Here is a 15,748-nt window from a genome sequence, read left to right on the forward strand (position 1 = left end):
CTATCTCCCATATGATATTTTATATCAAAAATTTCATAGCTTATATTTTTTAGTCTAGAAACTCATTCTACAACCCATTATTATGTGTAACACTGTCAGTGTCATCAAAGTTGAATTTTTAATGATGTGAGCTAAAATAAAAATTAAAAAAAAAATATATAAAAATAAATAAATAACCATACATAACATTTAAATAATATAAGTTCATAAAAAAAATTTACACCCAAATAAATTAAATCCCTTTGAACTTATATTAAATCCATACTTAAAATAAATTGAACTTATATTAAATCCATACTTAAAATAAATTAATATACGCGATATATCTTTAATATAAATTAATATACGCGATATATCTTTAATATAGATATATAATGGTATATCCAACCTATCATAATTGTTCATCAGACCACTTCAAACAACTGAGACACAATCTCAACTAAAACCCATATCATTTCCACGACTATCTTCATTAAAACTATATAGTGTCCCACAATCTTCTCGATATGATTTCTTTAGAAGTATAGAGTTTATTTCTCCAAAGCCGTGTCATTTTCCTTGACTTCATTGTTACAGTCTGATCATTTGTAGATATATGGAACTCTTCCCACTGTGGGCGCAAATTGCAATTGCAGAACCTGTCTGTATCATTCTACGTGGATGCAACAGAGAATGTATGATGCACGACATGCATCATATATACTGTATAATAATTGACACGGGAGGATACTTTATCCCGGGCCTGTTTCGCGTCTTTGTTGGGTAATCAGCTTTATCAGTGAATACTTGTATGTGGCAGAGGCGTGTTCACTGCCAGATTCTCAGATACCCTGAAATAGACATACCGGTCGCCAGGTTCTGATCCCACGAATGCATCTCCTCGTGTTATATCGCTGCAATTAGTAGAGGCCTCTTCGTCGCTTCGCACTCCATCGTGCAACTGCACATTACTTTTTCAATAAAACATTTCCGGCGTTGATCTCATAGCTTCCCTGATCGTAAGTTATCTCCATGATTTCTGATTTTTATGTTCAGGGATTTTTAAGTTTGTGTTTCATATGTTGTTCATAGTCGTTTTACATCATTTCCTGCTACTGTTTCATGAAGAGATTGACCTAATATGATATACTTATTTTGCTTATTTCTACATTCATTCATAATCTCAGAAAAATGGATGCCGAGAACGACTCAAGTCAGCTGATGAACATTTCTGGCCATGAAATGGAAGATCAGGAAGCTGCAAACGTAAAAGAAGGCTCCCTGTTTTATAGAAAAGTTAAACACTGCCCCAACGGCTGCATGGATTTTGTTCCAGCTACTCTCCTTCGAAAGGTATGCCTTACGGTTCCATATGCTACTCCATCTCATTTCACCCTATCATGTATTAATTTAACTATGAAATTATTAAGCTTTGGATCCGGAATAAATTTCGTCCATTGGTGAATTATTCCATAATTCTTTCATCACTCCATGGATGAGATTATTTTTCTTTAATCTCCCATTGATCAATTTTCAATAGTTCGTATTTTCCTCTGGTACTTTTTTGATACATTGAGGAAAAACCCGGGATGTTCCATATTGTCCAATGCTCTTACAAAAAAATTATTCGTTTAAGCTGTACATTAGTGGTGGGGATTAAGGACTGTTATACAAACAGTTCAGTTCAAATCCCATACTCTGCAGAGTTCTTATATGCGTGAGGAAGGACTTTAAATATTTGAAAACTATTTTTCCTCCCTCATCAACATGTGAACAAAACACCTAATAAGAGGCTTCTTCTGGTTATCTGATCACCATGGACACTTCATCTGCTTAACTATTCACTCTGAACTGCTTATGCAAAGCAATTTAATTTAACTGGGCCTTAATAAAACACTTCATCTGATTATTTGTTAACTATGGAATGCATTTGCAGATTACAGCAGAAACTATTTCGACCTTCATTCTTGTTTTTGTAACATGCGGTTCCTCAATATTGAGTCATGGGCGTCGACCATTAGTGTCAGAGCTTGGGGGTTCTATGGCTTCTGGTTTGATAGTAACGGTCATGATATATTCAGTTGGACACATTTCTGGAGCTCATATGAATCCTGCAGTTACCATTTCATTTGCAACAGTAGGGCATTTTCCATGGAAGCAGGTGACTATTTTCTCACAATCTTAGTAAATCCTTTGGTCTGGGTCAAGAATTTCAATACACATATCTCAGTAGGTTATTGATGTGCAGGTACCGGCTTACATTATAGCTCAATTGGGCGGGTCAATAACAGCTTCTTTTGCACTTCGTGTTATGTTTAAGCCTGTATCAAACACGGGTATAACTACTCCGTCCGGAACAGTTCTGCAGGCCTTGGCAATGGAAGTCGTGGTTTCCTTCGTGCTTATGCTCGTCACCTCGGCAGTTGCAACCGATAGCAGTGCGGTAATTTCTCTGTATAAAATATACATAGAAGTGCTAATGAGTTCCTGAGATGCGAGGTGCTTTACAGCTACCATGAAGGAGTGTCTAACTTTCATTCGCTCTCTTTATAACCTTTGATCTATTCGAAAACTTCACACCTCCAGGTTTTTTCAATCCATCTAGCCCCATGTATAGAATCCTAGCCCATTCCACTGCGCTTTTCATAGAATTGAATAGTGAAAAACCCTTAGGCTCTAAGGCTGGAGTTACAGGAAACTTTGGTACAAAATCCTCCTAGACCGTTCATATAATTTGTTGGCAGTTGAGATGAGTATAACGATAATAAATAATAATAAGAGGCTTATATTGATAGACATTAAAATAAAAACAGAGTTTTGTCAAGGGAAATTAAACAGTAACATAACATGATCATACTAATACTAATGCAACATATCATATATTGTTTTCAAAAATGTTATACCGTCAGATTGAATCTAAATATTTTTTTATATAATTTATGATTAGTTTTATTGATTTGCTTTATTGCTCTTAATATTAAATACAAAACAAACACAATAAACATTTAGCTTCAAGTGTATATTATTAGGCGTTTTATTGTCTTTCCGTGACTGGGAGAACATTGAGTTTCCTCAATAGCCGTGGCACATCATCTATACTCTGAACGAGCTCCTATTGCGTGTCCCACTGTTCTACAAGCACCCTAGCTATTACGGTTTTGAGTTGCCATTAAAGGTCTATACTCTATATGCATCTATTATGTTTAGTATATGTGTTTTGTGTTTTTAGTTTCTTGTAACTAGCTGCCAATCTTTTCTGCCAATCTTTTCTTAAACATTTAACTTCGGATGTAAATCTAAACTCTACCCTTGCTTAAATCTACATTCTACCCTTGCTTTTTCCTTAACCTATTCATTTCTCTACAAATCTCAAAGGGTATTAGCAACATGTGTGGTAACTAAAAGCTCCACTATTAACTGGAGTCTCAAAGGAGGAGGTTGCGAGCCTTGCTGGCCCTTTCCCCAGGTGGAGAAGGTTGTAATCACTAACTCTAAGGAAACTAAATAGGAAACTAAATAGGGAACAAAATTAATCTAGGAACAAAGAGATTCTAGATAGTATTGAGAGAAATAGTTTTTTAATAATCAAAGGCATAAAATCACAATTTTTTTGAGTTTAATATTATAACAATTTAAGAAAATAATCTCTTCTTTTTCTTCTAAATAGATTAATAACCAATAATCAAATATGAAAGAAATTAAAAAATAAAAAATAAAAAATAAATAATTCCAATTTAGGTTAACTTTCTACCAACTTCCTTTATTGCTTAACATCTATGAAATGAATACTAACCACCACTACCTACCTAAGATAGCTTTACGATTATTTAAAACAAAACAAAAAACACAATACCCAAACTAAAAAAAATCAACATGAAAACATAATTAAACCACCAACATGTACCTTAGGCATCTCGATCTACAAGTGTGAGGTGCCTTAAAGTGTCTCTCACACCAACTACATTGCCCCCATAAAAGTGTTTATTAACACTCCCATTTGAGATCTACTATGAAAAATGATAAATAATAATAATAAAATATAAATATAAATTAAATAATTTTTTGATAACAAAATTTTAAATTTAAGTAATAATTACTATAAAAAAATTTACAATTAAGTCTGCAAATTTTAAGGATGGAAAATCATATTTTATCAATTAATTTTCTAGAAACCACTAGAAACCACTTTGATACATAATAATTTTGGGAAAACAAATTGACAGAAACCATGAACTATTGTGAAAACAAATGGACAGAAACCATACATCATAGGACTGAAAATTTTTAACTATTTTATAGCTTTTTCAATATTTATAAATTAAAGTTATTTTTTAAAATAATTAAAATTATAGTAAAATTATTTTTAATTAATTCTACATAAAACTATAAAACATATTTTTAATTTTTTGAATTTTTTACATTTTAATAATTCTATTGTAATTTTTAAATTCAAATTCATTATAATTTCTTAAATTATTTTTAACAACAATAATAACAACTTCATTTTAACATCATAACTTCATATTTTGACCTTAATTACATTTTAAGATTTTTGGATAAGTTTATAACAGATTACCCAATCTACTGCCCTTGCATTTCTCTTCTGAACTGCACAATTAAACGACGTATTGTTACACAGCCACTGTTTTGGTTGCAAACCATGCAGAAAGGAGAGCTTGCGGGAATGGCAGTTGGCTCGATGGTGATGATAAGCTCTATCTTTGCAGGGTGAGCTGCTGGATCTTTGACACCTTTGTTTCGGTATTATTATAATCTATTTTTCTTGGAACGGAAGAAATTGAGTACTTATTACTATTGTTGGCAGGCCAATATCTGGAGGATCGATGAATCCAGCGAGGTCTCTTGGTCCAGCCATAGTTAGCAATAACTATAAAGCTATATGGGTATACCTCGTCGGTCCCATCGCTGGGACACTTATGGGTGCATGTTCATATAGTATCATACGCCTAACAGACATGCCTTTCCACGCTATTGCTTCGAGAGGAGCACCTTCGTTTTCCAGCTCGGGTCGGAGCCTGAAAATTGGGGACTGAAAATCTGCCATTGCATGCCATTTGTTTCAGACACGCATCTTCAGTTTGGGGCTCGGATTGGAATTTAAAAATCGGGACAAAAAATCTGTCGTTCTATATGATACTGTAATTAGTTAAAACTTCAAGTCATGCGATAAAATATATATCTAAGATGTTTGATATATTGTGAATCATACATGTAAGCATTATCAGCATTTTATTTCTGTATTTGTGTCATTTTAAATATCTTGAGTTTATTTCTGTATGGATGCCATTTTAAAAATCATATTTTCAATTAGGTGTTTTTAATGCATTTAGCATTGAGAATAGTAATAAAATTTATTTAAAAATAGTTATATTTAAATATTTTGGTGACTACATCATCATCGTTTCAGTTCAAACATAATCAATGAGGCTGTGTACTTTGTTGGGCTCATTGCAAGCACAATCAGTGAGATTGTGTATTAAACCATTGCTTAGATTTATTCCTTATAAAATATTTTAATTTATATATATTTTAATTTTTTTAGTAAAATACTTTTGTATTACATTTGTGCGAAAAAAATTATATTTATTGCAGAGGAATGAGGCTCAACTAAAATAAGCCATGTTCATAGGCATGAGATTAAGAGTCATAATAGTTTTAAAAAATAGGAAGAATCTTCTCTTTATAAGGGAGAAATTAGAAGTTCTCTTGGTATGTACTTAACAACAAAACAGACAAAAACATTATGTGGTATGAGAGCAAAAATGACATTGTGGTTGTAGAAGGAGCTTTCTTGAGAGTCAAGAAACACCCAACTAGTTCTTTGGAGGGTGTTCCTAGACCATTCAGTAGGGCTTGTAATAATTTGTGTCATGAGGAAGGAGTGGCCCTCTGGAAGTACACTGACTCGATGAAGTTGGTTGTTCTAAATGCTGCAGGCAAGGCAAGACACAGTGGTGGTTGACTTGGACACTCTTGCTGCTAGAGGGGCCCACGCTATCTAGAGTGGTCTTTCAGTGGTCATGAGACTATCTATTCCTTACCAAAACGCTACGAAGCCTATCATGTTGGACACCGGTCAGAGCTAGAGAGAGTGAAGGGGAGTCATCCGCCATATGAGTTGAAGGAGACACAAATCCCTGGAGATGCTTGCCTAGGAGGTTAGCAATTTGGTGATAGGTGGCTTTAGCATGGTGCAAGTGAAACTCTGTGTCGAGCATGTTGTCTCCATTAGCATGTTGACGTTCTTTAAGTCCTTGATGTAGCAGTAGGGGAGATTATGTAATCCCGAGGTGTTTTCCCATGACCCTAAGCTCCTAAGATTCTGCTTCAGCTGCCATTATGTGATAGCGATAAGGGATGCTCCAGTGAAAGTAATCATCACCTTATCCATGCGAGAGTGAGAGGGAAGGTTATCCACTTCCTTGGCCTCCTATGCAGAGGGAACCTCATTCCCCCATTATAACTGCACTTGAATTCCTTTTTTATTTGTGAGCTATTGTGTTGATGGACTTCTATTGAACCTAGAGTCAAGCCTTACATTGTGGTGTTCCTTTCACTAGATAGTAGGGTGAGTGCACCATTTTGTCATGCACCATAAATTTTGAGGGAGGGTGGGCTTTCCAATGAACTCTTGTTTGAAACCCAACATGTTATGGAAGCCATGACCATGGTGTTAGAAAATTATATATTACAGAGGAATGGAACACATAAAATATATTGTAGAAATATAAACACAAAAAACACATCAAACAAGAGAGACACAGATATACGTGGTTCACCCAATTTGGGCTACTTCCACGGAAACATCCAGTCCTTCCTTTTATATTATCCAGCAAACTGAAGAGATACAACCTATAGCAGATCATTGTAATTCCCTCTTCACTCTCACACAATCTCCTCTCTCTTTCTCATTCAGAATACAAATCTACATAGACACATACAATTCCCTCATATATAGCAAGGGGTTGTCTTCTAGGTAAAAAAACCCTAAATTAAACATAACTTCTACCATCAGATCTCCACCTAATGAACGACCCAAATTGAGTATGAAATTACAACATTTTACAAGGAAATTTTACATCTATTTTTAGCTTTGGGGGTGCCGCCCTCGATCCCCCTGCCAAGGGGGTACTCCCAAAGGTTGCAGCTGTCCCCCCCCGCTTGCAACCAATATTTTACGGGTGGCGTTACCACCCCATTACGAACTGGGGTCTAATGCGACGATACCTTTGAATACAGAAGATAATCAGACTCCACACCCAACAATCTTCCACTTGAAGACTGATTATAGAAACTCCACCGCTGCTTCATTTGCTCGACAATGACTCCACTTTGGACCTGTATGTTTCTCATATTCTTCATCATACCTGAAGACCAATTGAAACTAAGCAGACTCTCAGTTTCTCCCTGGTTACAACTTTTATTAACATATCTGCAGGATTCTGGCTAGTGTGTATCTTTTCCATCTTCAACTGGCCATCTTCCAATGTTGACCATATGAAATGGTACTTGAGCTGTATATGTTTAGTCTTGGAATAAAATGCAGAGTTCTTTGCAAGATGTATGGCACTCTCGTTGTCATTATATAACCTACCCAACTCCTACTTCTTACCTAATTCATCCAGAAATCTTTGTAACCAAATCATTTATTTACTAGCCTCTATAGAAGTAGCATACTCTGCTTCCGTTGTTCAACGTGCAACAACACTTTGTAGTTGTGAGACCCAACTAATAGTTGTTCCACCTACAGTAAACACATACCCTGTTGTTCTCCTCTTGTTATCTCCATCACCCGCCATATCTGCATCAACATATCCATGTAGAGAAATGTTTGAACCACCAAAGCATAATGCTTTATTTGTGGTACCTCTCAAATACCTGAGAATCCACTTTACAGCCATCCAATGTTCTTTTCCTGGATTGTTCATGTACCTGTTTACAACTCCCACTGCATGTGTAAATCAGGCCTTGTGCAGACCATTGCATACATTAAGCTTCCAACTACTAATGCATATGGAACTTTAGACATATGAACCATTTCTTCCTGAGTCTTGGGACACTCCTCCTTACTTAATTTGAAATGGCTAGCCAAAGGTATACTAACTGGTTTTGCATTCTGCGTATTAAACCTTTTCAACACCTTTTCTATGTACTCACTTTGAGATAATGTTAATTTGTGATTCTTCTTGTCTCTAGTTATTCTCATACCAAGTATTTATTTTTCAGCACCCAAATCCTTCGTTGCAAATGAGTTCGCCAATTTTCTTTTGAGCACATTTATTTCCTGCATGTTAGAACCTACAACAAGCATGGCATCTACATACAATAACAATATAATATAGTTGCCATCATTTTTCCTTTTCAGATAAACATAATGACCAGATTGACATCTAGTATAAGCTTGTTTAGACATAAACCTATCAAATTTTAGATACCACTGTCTTGGAGCCTGTTTGAAGCCATACAAGCTCTTCTTCAACCTGCACATTAGTTTCTCCTTCCCCTTTACCTCATATCCTTGTGGCTGTTGCATATATATCTCTTCCTCCAAATTCCCATGGAGAAAGGTTTTCTTTACATCTAACTGCTCAAGATGAAAATATTCAACTGCTACTAGACTTAAAATAGTTTTGGTTGAAGTCATTTTAACAACATGAGAAAATATCTCATCAAAGTCTATACCCTTTTTCTATGCAAACCCTTTCACCATAAGTCTAGCTTTATAACTTTTCCTACCTCCAACTTCTTCCTTCAACTTGTAAACCCATTTATTCTGCAATATTGTTTTACCTATGGGCAAACTGACTAAGTCCCAAGTCTGGTTATCTGCTAAGGAGTCCATCTCTTCTTTCATGGCTTTCTCCCACTTTTTCCTAGTTTCTACCTGCACTACTTCTTCATAACATTCTCGTTCACCAGAATCAGTCAATAGAACATAATATGATGAAGGAGAGTATCGTTCAAGGGGTTTACTTATCTGGGTAGATTTTCTAACACCACTTTAGGTGTTTGAGGTGCTTGTTTCTGTTGTGGTTGTTGTTCTGGTCGTTGATCATTATGATTTTCAGGCACCATCACCTTTTCTATGATCTCATCAAACACTGTGTATTCTATGTTTTCTTTTTCTTGTTTCTTTTCCTTCAGTTGATCCTTATACGAAATATTTTCATTGAATATGACATCTCTGCTCCTAATGATTTTGTGTTTTTCATAATCATAAAATCAATAACCAAAATCATTAACACCATATCCAATAAAAGTACATTTCTTTGATTTTTCCTCAAGCTCTGTTCTACTTTCTTTATTAATGTGGACAGAGGCTTCATAACCAAAAGTTTTTAAAAATGAGTAATTTACCTGTTTACCTGTCCATGCCCCCTCTGGAATACCACCATCCAAGAAACTTGAAGGCCCTTTTTTTATTAGATAAAAAGTAGTATCTATAGCATTTTCCAAAAATTGTAAAGACAATCCTCCATGCAATCTCATACACCTTGCACGCTCCATGATTGTCATGTTCATCCTTTTTGACACACCATTTTCTTGTGGTGTTCCTGGAACTGTATTCTCTCTGCAAATTCCATTTTCTGAACAATACCTATCAAACTCTTTGCTACAATATTAACCTCCATTGCCTGATTTGAGACACTTCAACCTTTTTCCTATCTCATTTTCAACCAAAGATTTCCATTTCGTGAAAGTATCAAATACATCATATTTATTTTGAATACAATAAATCTAGGTTTTTCTAGTTGCATCATCAATAAAAGTAACATAATAATGAGATCCACCAAGAGATGATACCTGAGAAGGTCCCCATACATCTGTATGCACAAGCTCTAATTTTCCGCTCTTCTTTTCTTTCCCAACTCTAAGGAATCTGACTCTCTTCTATTTTCCATAAACACAATTCTCATCGAATTTTAAATCAACATGCTTCAAACCTGGCAACAAATTTCTTGAGTGAATAATCTGCATCCCCTTCTCACTTATGTGCCCAAGCTTATGATGCCATAATGTTGTGTCTTCTCTTGTAGAGGTTAAAGCATTAACAAAATTAGAAATACCATTGCATAAATACAATGTACCAACCTTTTCTCATTTTGCTATTACGAGGGATCCTTTAGTGACCTTCCAGGTTTTATCTGTAAAAGTAGTCACACGGCCTTCACTTCCCAACTACCCTGATGAAATACGATTTTTCAATAGATCTGGAACATGCCTTACCTTCTTCAATAGCCATTGATTTCCATTCTATTGTTTTACGAAAATTGTACCCATTCCAATGATTTTACACGGTTTATCTCCACCCAATCGAACCTGTCCAAAATCTCCTTGAACATAAGCATGAAAATGTTTCCTATCAGGTGTGGCATGGAATGAGGCTCCTAAATCTACCACCCAGGCATCAATAATATTTTCTAAAGAAATAATCAAAGCATATTCCAACACATCACCTGTCACATTCGCTTCATGATTGTTTTCTTACTGTGTGTCTCCTTCTTTTCCCTTCTGAGACTTGCAATCTTTCTTCAGGTGTCCTTTCTTCCTGCATTTCCAGTACACTGTTAGGACTCCATATTGTCTACTTTTGACCTTGTATTTTTTCATTATGTTACCCTCTTTATCCCATAAGTTGAAAGCTTTGATAACATTTAGACCTAATTATTCCAAAGGCATGAAGTAACTCTCCTCATTGCTATATGTTTAATTATTCAACACATATTCATGTTATCTTTATAATTAATCTTTGGAAGTTGACTAAGTCGCTGACAATTGTTGAAACTGTTCAAAGTCTGCAGAATTATAATTCACAGTTGCTGGAACACTAGAAATAGCAACTATGCAGTTGCTGCAATACCAGAAATAGCAACTGACTAAAGCGGGTAAAACCTCATTTTGCAATGGCTGAAACATACGAAACAACAATTGCCTAGCAGGAACAATAACCGTCTGAAGTTGTCAGAACTATACGTTGTAGATGCTGACATAGCATGATCAACCACTGTCCAAAATTGGAAAAACACAGTCACAGATGTTGGAACACCAGGAGCAGCACGAGAACTTCAAGGGAACAGTTGAGATTTACCAAATCGGCAACAATGGTGAAACAGCCAAGGACAGTACGAGGATCTCAAAGAGACGGTTGAGGTTTACCAGCTTTGCAACAGCAAAAGGATCCGATTAACGAAGGATGACAAAGTTACACACTGTTGTAACAGCATGCTGTAAACAGGAATTGATTTCCTATTTTTGTACAAAAGGGTCAACTAAATGAGTAATGACAATCTATTGTAATAGATGTCTCCTCTATAAAGAGGAGACATCTACATTAGAAAGGGGGGGGGGGGAACAAGTTGTAACAGGAGTATTGTAGTGCAGAGCAAGTCTGAATCCTTATTGTAATTTGACATTTTGGCAGATGAATAAAGCATTGTTCTGAGCATTTTAACTTAGCATCTGTGTCCTGGGGAATCTTGTGAGAGGGACAGGGCCCACCTTCTTCACAAGATTCACCCATTTCTTTTCTGTTGAGTGTGTGTGTGATTTCTGTGTAGCATTGCTTCTGATATTTTTCCTTTGCTGATACTCTATTTTCTTAATCAATTGGCGTTGTAAAAGAGTGTGTCACCGGTGATTAGGATTTGCAGTGTGCATTGGCAATTTGGTCACAGGGGCAGGTGCTGAACATCCTTACCCTGAGGATAGGGTCCTGATCCTCTGTTACAAGACAACCATCATTTCTTTTTGCAGATTTGTTACCTTTAGTTAACTGTTTTCATTTCATTTCTGCAATAGATCATAACTGCTGTAACACAGAGTAAGGGTTTGATAGAAAGTAGATTTGTTTATACTACAGCCTTTAATGCTTTTAGAATTAAGTGCATATAGTACGAGGTCACCTTTGAAACAAAAGGACTTTCCCGGGTTGACAATTTAATGTGGTACTCGACTGTTTAATTAATAAACAATTCGAGCAGCCAACATTTTGGCGCCGTTGCTGGGGAAGGCGACTGAAGATTTTAAAGGTATTAACATTTTTTTTTATTTTTTTTTTCTTTAGGCAGGATGCATGAGAGGACGCAAGAAGGTTAACCATTCAGGCGACAAAGCCAAAGGAGGAGGAAGAAAAACTTTTATTGACAATATTATTTCAAAAGCTGAGACATCCCAGAGGTTAAGCTCTCGGAGGCCACAGACCCAACACTCTTCCCAGACAGATTTTCAGACAGAGGAAGTAGTGGGGCTAGAGAGGGTTATAGAACCATCAGAATATACTGAGGAACTGGTGGAAGAAGACGAACGACCAGTAGAAGAAGTTAAGGTGGAGGAACCAGTGCAGGACATCGAAATCCCAACAGAAAATTCCGAAGACCGGGCAAGCGCATCAGGAAAACAACCAATGGAGGATAACAATGAAGGACTTTTTGGTGGAGGACGCAGAATAGAGGGAAGGGGAGAAAATTCTCTCTCCACCCTGGAATTCCCCATTGGAGATCTCCCCAGAGGAGCAACTCCCATGAAGAATATCCCACTTTCGGCATTACCCAATTTCCATGGGTTATCCACAGAAGATCCTGATGAATTTCTTTTTGAATTTGATATACTATGTAGAAGCTATGACTCTGTCAATTCTTCTTAGAAATTAAAGTTGTTTCCAGCTACATTAAAAGGGAATGCATTAAGATGGTTCATGAGCCTGGGAGCTCATGTGATTACAACATGGGACCAAATGAAGGAGAAATTTTTGGCTAAATACCAAGATTATTGTCGAGCAAGAGAAAGAAAGGAGGAATTATTCAAGATGACTCAGAAAGAGGACGAAAGTCTAGAAGACTTCGTGGAAAGGCTACAATATAACTTACAGCGATCTGATCATCCTGATATGAGTAAGGATATTCTCAAGTCAATACTGCTAAGAGGGGTACGAGATGATTGTTTAGATATGTTAAACATGCTTGGAAAAGGAGACATATCTAAGGAATCCTATGATGAGATTATCAATCTCTGTAAAAGATGTTCAAGAGGAGCAGCAAGTAGACCAAAGAGCAAAGACAATACATACTCAAGAGTCTAGAAATCAGCAAGTGGAGGAGCAACACGGGCCGAAATAGGTAACTTACTTGAAGAATTTAAAACTGAAATGTTAAGCTCTTTTGCTTCACAAATTGATACCTTGCAGGTTAAAAAGAAGTAGACAAAAGCAGAAGCTTCCTTGGCTATTTTTTGCTCTAGATGCAGGGAGAAACACCCACTAAGGGAATGTCCCCTGGACAAGGTACCAATTTGCACTATCTGTGAAAAGGACCATGAGACCCAACAATGCCCTTCTCTGCCAGGAATAAAAGCAGCACTGCAGCCAACTGAAGAAGAAGCTGAAGCAGTGTACCTCCTCACACAGAGAAGGCAATGGCAACCACGAGGACAAGGTATGAATTCTAACATGCCATTTAATCGTTGGAATAATCATCCTCCTTTTCAAGAAAATTACCCAACCTTCAATCAAATGCAGTACCCACCCTTTAATCAAATGAATTTCCCACCCATGTAGCAACCGAATCCTCCTTTTGTTGACCCTACAATGTGGAATCTCTGGGCTTTACAGCAACCCTATCAATGGAACCTGAATTGGACAGCTCCACAGATCCCATTTCCAAACCAATTACATCAGTATCAGCAATCTCTCTCCTTACCATCAAATGCCCCACCTAATAATCAGACAATAAGACCTCAGCTGCCTGTACAACCTAACCCCAAACCAAATAATAATAAAGCTCTGCAATTAATTCATGTTCAAAACCAGCTAGTTTCCCCTCTGCAATGCAATGACATTCATTTATGCTCAGGAAGAATACTTGAACCCATTATTGATGACATCACTTCTGATTCTGATAAAGAAGAAATTGGAAAAGAAAAGTCATCTAATGCTGAAACAGTTGGATCATCCTCTAATAATAATGCTAAAACAATTGAAACATCCTCTAAAAAGACTTCTGAAACAGCAGAGCCACCATTCCCTAAACGTTTGGCTCTTACCAAAACACTTGAGCCACCTGCATTTAATTTTTTAGGAGAACTGCAGAATTTATATGTTAAAATTCCACTTTTACAAGCACTAAGAGATGTACCGATTTATGCTAGAACTGTTAGAGATATTTGTATTAAGAAACCTGGAAGAAAAGCTAAGGACCCCCTCACAGTTCATGTGATGGGTGATCTAGCTGCTCTAATGTCAGAAAAAAACCCCCCTGTAAAATATGGTGACCCTGGTCACCCTACAGTTACAGTTCAGGTTGGTAAAACCTTTGTTTCTAGAGTTCTGGTAGATCTCGGTGCTGCAATAAACATCATGACACTTGAAACAACACAGTTATTGCAGTTAAAAAATTTTATTAGGGAAACCCCAACCATTCTAGAGCTGGCTGACCGCTCCACAATCAAACCTGAAGGAGTCATTGAAGACCTGATAATTTCAGTCGAATCTTGGAACTACCCAGCTGATTTTGTGGTGTTACAGACCAAAAATAAGTTGGGGGGTCATCCATTGATTTTAGGAAGGCCTTGGCTGGCTACAATAGATGCCTTCATTAGCTGTAGGTCAGGTTCAATGACAATTTCTAATGGATCTGAAACCAAGCAACTTACTCTGTACCCTCATGCCACACCTATGATTAACAATGATAATTCAATATGGTTAGATTATGAGGATAATGAGACTCAACCCATTTTGACTGTCGGACAAGCCCTAACTTTTAAAGATTCAACCGAAGATGAATTAATTAGTAGTTTTATTTCTGAACCTTCTTAGGTTAACTCTGAAATACATGAGCACTTGACTTCAATCTTGGAATCTGAATCACAGCAGAATCTTAAAATTGAAGACTTATCTCAGACATCAGCTGACACCCCCTCCAAAAGTATAGTAGTCAAAATCGAGCCTGGAAAAACATTAAATATAAACCCTAACTTAACAGATGCTGGAACACAACAGTTAATGAAGTTACTCCACGAAAATAAACAAGCATTTGCATGGGATTACACAGATATGAAGGGAATTTCTTCTGAATTATGTACTCACTGAATTTATATTAAAGAAGGATCCCGCCCAGTCTGCCAACCCCAATGACGAATGAATCCCAATTTAAGGGAAATTGTGAAAGAAGAACTTCAAAAACTGTTGAATGCAGGATTCATATATCATATATCTGATAGTGAATGGGTTTCACCATTAGTGATAGTACCTAAGAAAAATGGAAAATGGAGAGTGTGTGTGGACTATAGAGCTCTGAATAAGGCCACTCAGAAAGATCATTTTCCCTTGCCAATTATTGATCAGGTGCTAGATAATTTGGCAGGTAAGAGATTCTTTTCTTTTTTGGACGGGTTTAGTGGTTATAATCAGATCAAGATTGCACCCCAAGATCAAGACAAGACCACTTTTACTAGTCCATGGGGAACTTTTGCCTATAAAGTTCTTCCATTTGGACTATGTAATGCCCCAGCAACATTTCAAAGGGCAGTGATAGGAATTTTTTCTGATATGCTTAATGATTCCTTAGAAATATTTATGGATGACTTTACTCCTTATGGTGTGACTTTTGAAGATGCCTTACAAAATCTTGAAAAGGTACTTAAACGATGTATAGAATCACATCTTGCCTTAAGTATTGAAAAATGTCATATGATGATGAATCAAGGTATTGTTTTGGGACACTTCATTTCATTCCTAGGAATTCAAGTTGATCCA

General features: G+C 36.5%; 1 protein-coding gene across 1 annotated transcript; it reads left to right on the forward strand.

The window, feature by feature from the left end:
* The first annotated feature begins 925 nt into the window (after positions 1 to 925).
* On the forward strand, positions 926 to 5,194 carry LOC149165937 (aquaporin NIP2-1-like). Its single transcript, XM_089431225.1, has 6 exons — positions 926 to 998; positions 1,167 to 1,332; positions 1,916 to 2,140; positions 2,228 to 2,422; positions 4,646 to 4,707; positions 4,805 to 5,194. The coding sequence occupies exons 2-6, from the start codon at positions 1,171 to 1,173 to the stop codon at positions 5,031 to 5,033; spliced, it is 873 nt and encodes a 290-aa protein (XP_089287351.1). The 5' UTR covers positions 926 to 998; positions 1,167 to 1,170; the 3' UTR covers positions 5,034 to 5,194.
* Positions 5,195 to 15,748: the final 10,554 nt, after the last annotated feature.

Source organism: Pinus tabuliformis, chromosome 5_1 (genome assembly GCF_031772625.1).
Source record: "Pinus tabuliformis cultivar Carrire ecotype Pingquan chromosome 5_1, CPIR1, whole genome shotgun sequence".
Lineage (NCBI taxonomy): Eukaryota > Viridiplantae > Streptophyta > Pinopsida > Pinales > Pinaceae > Pinus > Pinus tabuliformis.